General features: G+C 39.2%; 1 protein-coding gene across 2 annotated transcripts in view; it reads right to left on the bottom strand.

The window, feature by feature from the left end:
- Nucleotides 1-2,624, bottom strand: part of LOC125042391 (zinc finger protein 883-like) — a 16,137-nt gene extending 13,513 nt beyond the window's left edge. Inside the window, exon 1 of one of the 2 annotated variants that reach the window (XM_047637992.1) lies at nucleotides 2,491-2,624. In XM_047637992.1, coding sequence (XP_047493948.1) covers nucleotides 2,491-2,510 — 20 coding nt within the window. In that variant the 5' untranslated portion in view covers nucleotides 2,511-2,624. Of the gene's footprint in view, nucleotides 1-2,430 lie in introns of both variants that reach the window. The other variant, XM_047637993.1, reaches the window with a different exon arrangement.
- Between the last annotated feature and the right edge of the window lie 7,481 nt (nucleotides 2,625-10,105).

The following is a 10,105-nucleotide window of genomic DNA, read 5'->3' as shown; positions in this document are numbered from 1 at the left end:
ACAGTATGGATTACAGAATGAGCCTCAAACTATTAATATTAAACCGAAGTGTAGAGTTACCAATGTGAATCAAAGCTCTTACATTACTGTTGAACTTTATACTTACTAACCAAAGAACACTGAATCTAAAAGTGAACATTCTCTGCATTGCCAGTATGCAATGATGGAAAGTTAAATTGTGTAGTATACTATGAAGCAATAAAAAAAGAGGGAGAGCCTTGGATATGCAAAGATCCTTGGTTGTGAAACTGCTTATCCAATTAAGGTTAGTTCTATGGTTTAAAAGTATAAACAGAAATTCTGTTCTTACAGTCTGTGACAGTTTTGCTTGTTTTTTTTAATAGGAGATACTGCATGTTTCTTTGACCACTAGCCTATTTGGTTTTAGGAAGAGAATGTTATATACAAGCCGTTTCAAAAGCTGATGGCATGATTCAAGAAATTTATATAAGATTCTTTCTTACCATTAAACTGAATGCTGACCTTAAATACACTAATTATATCTATGCACTACAAATAAGTTTTCTACTAAATGTTTAGAAGACAGCCACACAACCCTCAACTAATAAACCCTCCAGACCTCATTGTACTCTGGCAAAGGCCAACAATATTCTACAACATATATTCTAGTAAGACAGACCTCTCTGGTAATTTAATGTAAAGTAAGGAATCCATCTGTATCTGCAAGAATATATGCAGTGGATCTTTATTGACCTCTTCCAAAGTGTGAAGTGTGGAAGACTGCCCATCTCTAAACCTTGTAATGCTATCAACTTTGACTTAATATTTTCGGCCATTTATCACAGATCATACCAAGTTTCATATCGATTTTAACAGAAAGTAACCACTATGATTAAATCAAAAACTCCCATTTTGAGAGCCAATATTAGTGTCTTTTAAACATTCACTATAATTCTAGAGTGTCTATAATACAATTACATATTTACCATACATATATGTACATATCAGTGTCTCATCCCCCATTTAAAACTAGCTAAACAATTCTTTGAACACCTGCACACAAAAAATACTGTTCCCGAATATCTCTGCTTAGATATGGAAATAAAAATGCTAACTTTAACTTTCAAATTCCTAAAACTAAATATTCATCATTTGGTAATTTTACAAAATATCTTCTCATAACCGATTGCAACAATTTTGGTATCAATGGATTCCTCTCACTCTCTACTATGCAAATATATCAAAATTATGTTGCGGAAACCCCCCCAATAACAACAATCTTGGCCCTAATTGCAAGGGAGGGCATGAAAGGTACCAGGGAAATTACAGGGTAAAATATGAATAATATACATAGAATCAGTCACTATATTGTCTAATGCAAGGGCTAAGCCCCCTGAAATCCCCCTCCTGGGGAACAGCTGCCCCCCAACCCCAACCTAGGAAAACAAAGAATCTTCCACATGTTCACAAGAAGATAGAGCAACATGCAGGAGTGCCCAATGCCAAGTTTATCTGATGCTCTCTTGCTGTCAATACGTAAAGGATTCTTTGTTTTCCAAGATAGGGGTTGGGGGCAGAAGCCTCCCATGGGGGGACAACCCCCAGCATTTGACAATACAGTGACTAATTCTGTGAATATTATTAATATTTCACCCCCCAATTTCCCTGGTACCCACCCCTACTATCGAGGCTAAGAATGCAGGGGTCTGGGTGGTTTCAGTGACAACTCCTACATATAAGTGTACTAGAGAGTGAGAGAAATCCACTGATGCTAAAATTGTCATAATTGGTTATGCGAAGACATTGCGAAAATTACCATCATTTCAATTAAAATAACATTGCATCTGCATTACAAGATCAATCATATTTGCCTGATTGTTTTTACTAGCAGGAAGTTACACATCTGGATGTGGGAAAAGAAATGAGAATGAAAATTTCAGATATGAAAAAAGATTTCAGCTTAATCCCTATTTTTGTAATTTTAAATACCTTCACATTATATCTCTGAAAAAAAGTCTATAGACTCATATTATATGAGATAAAAGATCACTTATTTGAAGTTCAGACTTGCATTGACATTTTCATAGTTAATATGACAATCCACATTTGTGTGACTCATCTGAAATTTCCGATAACAATGACACCCGAACAACTATTTACTACCTTTGTAAACAAAGGAAACCCAAGCAGCAAGGAACATTCAAATTCTGCTCCTTCCAAATCTGAATATACTCCCTACCAGTCGCTATATATTTCTTAGAACTGAATGGAACATTCCTCGGAAGCAAAATTAAGGCTATCCTGAATTTACATGTCTCGACGAGGACCTGTCTGGCCTGGCGCTGCCGCAGGCCATTCCTCGGACATTGCCAGGTTCAGAGCAAATTAATTACGGGCAGAATCCAATACCATATTCAACATTTAGCACAATTAATTAATATACCCCATAAGTGTAGAAACTACACTTACTATTTAGAGACCACTGAATACGGATTAAATGCAAGGTAACTACTGACGAATATTCACAACCTCGAAGGCGTCGACGCCATTGTTTCCTTGTAAACAAACTGCCGACGCTTCCATCCAGGGATCACGTGTGCAAACCTATTTCAACAGCTGTTCTCGGATCTTAAAAGCCTTAATTCTACACAAACAAGAATATTTTGTGTAACAATAGATTTTTGTATAGCTCTACATATTATTGACCTGATAAATATTTATGAACAGCCAGATAGTTAGCTTATAAATATCCTCTTTAGGAACTGGATGAACGGGAAATGTTCACAAGGTCGTTCGTATCACGCGGTGCGGAACGTGACTTGGAACTTGATCAAGGCCTTGATTTCTGGGACTTCCCTTCCAGATAGCTACATCATTATGGGAAGATTGGTATCTTGGTAACATTTTCGTTACAGTATCATATAAGGAATTGGTTTATACGATGCTACCCCATCATCTGGCTTTTCCGCTTGTAGAATGTTTTTTGATACAGTAAACATATTTTCAAAGCGCTTGCATAGCCAGTGCTGTTAGAACGTAAAGGTAACGGATATATATGGGGCTCATTTCCCATTAATGTTTCAGTTGTTATCTATAATAATTAGCATCACATTTTGATCATACCTGACAAGGACTGACTTCCAAGGAGATATTACCTTTCCAAAACAAATGTATAGAAGTATTATCTTTGCAGAACATCAAAACAGCACGTAACTGACTGTCAAAACACTGACTTGTCGACTAAGAGAGAGAGAAAGAGAAAGAGAGAAAGAGGAAGAGAGAGAGAGAGAGAGAAAGAGAAGAGAAAGAGAAAGAGAAAGAGAAAGAGAAAGAGAGAGAGAGAGAGAGAGAGAGAGAGAGAGAGAGAGAGAGAGAGAGAGAGAGAGAGAGAGAGAGAGAGAGAGAGAGAGAGAGAGAAAGAAAGAGAAAGAGAAAGAGAAAGAGAAAGAGAAAGAGAAAGAGAGAGAGAGAGAGAGAGAGAGAGAGAGAGAGAGAGAGAGAGAGAGAGAGAGAGAGTGAGAGAGAGAGAGAGAGAAAGAAAGAGAGAGAGAGAGAGAGAGAGAGCGAGAGAGAGGCAGGGAGAGGAAGAGAGATCACTATATATATAAATGAAATATTTTTAATGTGAAAAAAAAAAAAATACTTATGGTTCGGCAGAAGAAATCTAGCTATATAGCATACATTGGTATCATGTGTACCGTACATATTGCACATGTGCTTACTAATTTTGTAGTGCTACCAGGCATATAAAAACAAAATGTAACCTTTGAAGTACGAATATTTTTTTGTTGCATTTCGGATAGCATCAGGAACCCGCAGTTTAACTCTATCTCAATCAGGAACCTTCCCTTTGACAGAGGACAACTACATACTCTCAGACGACATAACTTTAGTCCAATGTAGCAACCTCCTACCAGAACAAGGTCGACAGGTAGCACATTATCATCTCATGGTAATCTCCAATACCAAACCGCAGAAATGCAGATATGGGAAGGGAGGAGCCGCTCAAACAACCGCTGGGGAAAATGCATCCCACAGCACCAAACCCCCTCGCTTACCATCACTTGCACTGGCCTTGTTCAAATCATCAGGAAAATCATCTCATGAAAAGGCAAAGAAAATTTGGAAAAGGGCACATTCCGTACGTGAGAGTGAAGGGAGGGAACCAGAGTTCCCATTCGAATAAATGAAAATGAAATGCCATACTTGAGATGCAATTTTTTTTTTTTTGTGGTAATATCGTGGTAATAATACCTCTGTAAGCTACTTGGGAATTACGAAAGAGGAGCAGCGAAAACACCAGAGAACCAACTAAATATACGTTTTTTTCAGCCCCAAAGGAAAATGAACCAGCAAGAGGTCGAAAAGTCATGGAGCAAACCCAACTTGCGGCCTCTTTTGTTTTATTATCCTAACTAAAGCTAATACAAGTCTTAAGATTATTTTATGCATTTAAAATCGTTGTACATTGTTTGCTGTTAATGGTGAAGCAATACTGTGTTTAGTGTCTATTTTACAGCACTGCTGCATAGACTGGATCTAGTGTTCCGTTTTCCAAGTATGGAGCGATTCTTCTCCACCAACTGTAGTCTCTTCTTTGAGGATTCTTAGGGTGTTATTTTTGTTTTGTTTTTTGTTTTTTTAAGCGTAGAGTCTTGTGTTTATATCTTCGATTCTATATTTGTCGTGCGGATCTTATATTGAAGTTCGGTGTCTTCGTTTCCGCTTATAGCTGTTTGTTTTGGAGGATGTGGCTGATACTAAGAGAAGTTAAAATTTGTTTTTATTTGTTGTAATCTTCCATCGCGAATTCTTTTAATTTCATTTACAAATATTGTAGTTAGCATTTCCTTTGATTTTTATCGATATAACATGATTGAGTTTTATCATCAGCAAAGCTAATATCTACCCAGTCTATGTTGGGTACTTCGAGGTCTGCGCGTAAAATAGGCAAAGGGTAGGGGGAAAATGTTGATCCTTCTGGCACCCCGCCCAGTAGTGGGAATTTTTGTTCTGCAAGTATCGAGCCGTATTGTTGCTGTTCTTTCGTCTACGAAGTTGCAGAGAAACTTTTCAATGATATATGGTACATTGCTTTGCCGGGTTATTTATTGCAATATTGGGTTCCACAATTTTTCAGAGCCTTTGGCAGTGTCTCTGCAAACTGTGTTGCGCTGCTGAGAGATGGCGATGGTTTAGTATATGGCACCAATTGCTTGTGTGCCTCTCCCTTCTCTGAAATCATACTAGTGAATATGAAAGAGATTTCTTCTGCCCATATGTCTTGTAATGCGGTTGTTAATAATTTCAAATATTTTCCTGGAATTTCCAATAAGGAGATTGGTCGGGAATTTTTTTACTTCCTTTAAGTCTTTTCCTGCTTTTGGTATGAGAATTATTACTGAATTTTTAAATTTGTCCCAGAAAAAAAAAAATAAAAGTCACCAGTTGAAGATTTCTTTTAGTTTTTTTTATCACCGCTTCCGGGACTCGGCATAACTGTCTCTCTTATTCGACTTTCGCATGGTCTTTTGTCCTTAAATGTATTTACGGTCGTTTTTATTTCTTTCGACGTTGGCCTGATTAGTGTGTTGACGTCCTGCAATCTATTTAGACTTGCTTCTCTATAAGGGATCAGTCTTTGTGTGTTCACTAATAGATAGCTTGTTTACCTGGCTTTCGTGTTGCATGTCGAATGTACTTCCGGACTGATAGAGATGATATTAAAAAAAAATAATAATAATAATAAATAAATAAAATAATAATAATGATAAATAAATATCTAAAACCGCTTTTTTCTGCTTGTGCTGGAGTAGACCCGATCAGTTAGGCCCGGAATGGCAGGGGCCCTGGAGGGTGGCCCCCGGGACGAAGCCGCGTCCGAGCGAGACCGGACTCGAAGTAGAGTGTTAGTATGGGTCAAGATAACGGCCAGAGGTCATGAGAGATGTGGGCGTCGCTTAGGTCAATACGGCGGCGATGCCATGGGCATGCCGCCCTCATTGGACACCCCTGTTTGTTGGAGGGCTTGAATGCGTTTGACCAATCTGAGACCGCTCGGCACACGCACAAACCCGTCGTCCTCGATGGGACAGCAACTTGCTATGCTCAGGCAGTGGACTAGGGTGAGGGAGTAAGAGCTGCAGTCTTTTCTCCAGATGGGAATCACTGAATGCCTGAGCGAGTGTGTCGCTGATGTGGCGTTGCAGAACGTTGCAATGGACCCATACAGCTTCCTCCTGTGCTGTGTGCTCCTGTCGTTGGCCGGTGCTCGGTGTGTGTCCTGGCAGGCTGCGTCCTTTCTCGCGTAGCTGCGTTGACGTTTTCTGAAACAAGTACACCCAGAGCAGAGTTAGTAGGGGGAGGATGGGGGTATGTAAGCGAGGTTGAAAATGTGTTAGTGTGTAAGGGAAATAAATGCCGATCTGACTGCACGAAAAAAATCATAATTGTGGCAATGTAGTTGCTACTATACAGTAATTGCAACGTTAAATCAACTGCTATGCGAAATCACAGATAGTATACTGCCTTCAGCATGTGAAATTATATGAAACGATGACAAGTCTGTCACGGAACAGACAAAGCTTGCGGAGTAACGCATAATGCAAGAAGATCGGGTCAGCTTCTCTTGGGACAGATGATCGGCTGATAAGACAACCCACGTGGTTGTAAGTTTTATTAGACATAAAAGTTCCCGGAGGTAAAACGGTCAGTACCCCACCATATTTTCAGGTTGAAGAGAGTACTACCCGGACGAGCACATATGCAGTAAAAATATTACGCAAATTGGGCATCCCATTCCGATGGGAAATGCCAGTGTTAGGCTCACGTAGAGTCGTAAAAACATTGGGCGCATCCCGGGCGCGGATCGCAGCTGGGCGATAAGAGTGCGTCTGAGCACGTGCAAAGGACAACATTCAACTTGATACTAATTACATGTCCAGACCCCAGTGTGGGATCGTCACCAAGGACCATATAATAATGATGAAATTAAATTTGTGATATAGAATAATTCATGAGAGAAAGGCTGTGAAAATCGGTCAGCATTTTAACGATTGCCATGAGAGGAGAGGAAGAAAATCGTTAGGATGACCGAGGCAATTTCACATGAATCAGTGAATTATGATAACGAAAAACACAAAAAAATGAAATCGTAGTAGCTGATATAATAGAAATAATATCTAATACTGAGAGGTAATTAAAATAAAAACATAAATATCAATAATGAGAATATATTTGGTATTCAAAGTTGACCATTTTACTTGAATGAGGTCGAGTCAGGTTCATATCCGGTTATTCTACTATAACAAAATTAAATGTGTGAAAAAGAAACACATTGTCAACGAAAACTTAAATAATCGAAACACTAATATATGAAATAAGGAAAATACTATGCTAAGTATCAAAGGACTGACTTAAGATAAATATCTGAAAAAATATATATATATAAGTGTAATATCAATATAAATAAATTGTACTGTAATAAATACAGAAAAACAAATACATGTCGATAACGAAAAACAATGGTATTTGAAAAAAAAAATAATTAAAACATTATCTGGAAAAAATGTATAAAAATAAAAGAATAGCCAGGTCAATAAAGAGGAGAAAAAGTCCTCACTTGACATGAATTGACCTGATGTACTAAATGATGTACTAAATATTAACTAAACCACACTTAAAATCAAACAAGTATAACATTTGTGCGCATAAAACATATGGACCTTTAAAGTAATATGAAAACTACGAAAAAAGCAAAACCCATGTTATTTGCAGAAATATATACAACTAAAAGAAAAGGAACTCTCAAATGTCGAAATGTAACACCAAGATATAGAATCGGATAATTGACTTTGGGATTCACATGGACAGAAAGGCCAGGAGGACAGCTCAAGTGCGGTTAAAATTCGGTCGTGAAAGGCATGTGTGAAGTCAGATGAAAACACATTAAACGACATTAAAATAATATGCTAGTGACCCGAGCAGAGATACTGAAATTAGGTAGAGAGGGAGAGGGAAATGTGGAAGGAGGGGGTTTAATTAAGGAGAGAAGGAAGGTTGGGAACTAGGGTAGGAGGTGAGATAATATATATAATTAATTAAAAAGAAAATGCACTAGCGCGTTCACGTTCAGATGTTAGAAAATCACTGCAGTTGTTGAAAACATAATTGCATGCTCACATGGGAAAGAAAAATAAAGGGAAAGAATTGCCAATGGCGTACTTACAGTTTGTTTTTGGAGGGGTGGTCGAGCTGGATGTCCTTGTTGGAGGCTTGGAGTTTGTGTCGCAAACTTGAAGAAGCGACATTCGCCGCTGTCATTAATTTGTCGGGTACTTGATACCACTGCTGTTCACCAATTTGTCAGGGGTTTGGTTGACTTAAACTCACGGTATGATTGCAGTATTTACTGATGGTGAAGGAGGTTGGTAGCGTAGCGTGAAAATAACAAGTGGCCGTGCTGAAATAGACCCGGGCCCGGAATAGCAGGGTCCCTGGAGGGTGGCCGCGTCCGAGCGACTCCGTGACTCGAAGTAGAGTGCTTGTATGGGTCAAGGTGACGGCCACAGTTCATGAGAGATGTGGGCGTCGCTTAGGTCAATACGGCGGCGATGCCATGGGGATGCCGCCCTCATTGGACACCCCTGCTAGTTGGAGGCCGTGACACTGAATGCGTGTGACCACTATAAGAAGTCCTCGTAAAGTTATCTGTAATTTTGTTTTTCATATATCTTTTGATGATATGGCAACTCTTGCATCCCCTTCGTTTAGTGTGTTTCACTGGTGGACGTAGTAGTCAAAGACCTTTAACAGCTCATTGTTCTGGAAACAGTGGCTGGGTCTCCCTTCAGATATCTGTTGGGGAGTATGTGTTCCCTTGTGTGCTAATTCAGGACGTTGTGTTGGATTATTTATAATTTATTTAGGTGCTTGCTATGTTTAGGACTGCCTTTTATGCTATATCAGGGTCTGCCAGAAGCCTTTCTGGCAGTGTTGTGTTCGCCTCTCGTCCTGTTGTCGAATGCTTCGTCCACATATTATATCCTTTAAGCACTCGGGTCGATGTTCTGTTGTGAATCTGATCTCTGATTATTTGGTTATCGTATTTGTCAGGGTGGTAGTAAGTGTACTTTCTTAGTTTTTTTTGCCTGGATAACCTGAGATCTCTGAATGCAATGATCTCCTGGGGATGATTCTGATGCTTCCTACTCTCGCTCGAATCTGATCTCTGGCAGCATCACTCTCGTCGCGCTGGCTTTCCGTACGGCTGTCTTCTTGGTTTCAGTCGGGTTTCCTCCTCCTCTTGGTGTGGTTAGTCGGGCTTGGGAGTCGGTATTCCTCTCTTTCAGTCTGCCCTCGCGCCGACGTTTCTTCGCTCGCCGTTTTCTTTGCAGATATTTCTCTGCCTCTCTTGTTGCTTATTTCCTCGTGTTCCATTACTATTTCCTTGTCAACCGCTTCTCTCCCAGTGTACGTTTTATTGCACTGTCAAAATCTACATGAAGTTCATGTACTTGCAGATTTCAGACTGTGGTGCTGCTGGTCCGTATGATGAGCGGCCCTTCACCACTGAATGACCTGCTTGTGACTACCCCCTTTATAATAATATTTATGTTTATCAAAATAAAATAAGCAAACGAAAGAACATAATATGTGCAAAGGGGCTTATAATATTTCAGAAGAGCATTAAGGGTGTTAACTTAGAGTCGAGGAACTGGAGGTGTAGGTGAAACAAACGTAAAATAAATAAAATAACAGATCTTCCTTTATTTGTAGAAAGCTACATGATATCCCGTGGCCTTTCCGGATTAATCACGGGTAAAAGAGCTAGCCATGGAAATGAATAAATCCCCGAATACTTATCTAGTAGAGCAATACAGAACAAGTACTCCCAATTCCTCTCGCCACAATCAACTGGCCGAGAGACGGGAATTCGTGGGTCCTCAATCATATTTAAACATTATATTTATTTCTTATTGTTATTAGTTTTATTATATATATATATATATATATATACACACACACAATGAGGTTCTTTGGTAATATCAAAAGCATAGATATTTTGCTATATATTGCTGAAGCAATGGTTTATAATGTATCGGGAAATTATATCTCGATAGGTGGCGCCCTATTTTCACAACGA

The sequence above is a fragment of the Penaeus chinensis genome, chromosome 32 (assembly GCF_019202785.1).
Source record: "Penaeus chinensis breed Huanghai No. 1 chromosome 32, ASM1920278v2, whole genome shotgun sequence".
Taxonomy (NCBI): domain Eukaryota; kingdom Metazoa; phylum Arthropoda; class Malacostraca; order Decapoda; family Penaeidae; genus Penaeus; species Penaeus chinensis.
Note: the sequence above shows the minus strand (reverse complement) of the source record. Positions and strands in the feature narration are given on the sequence as shown.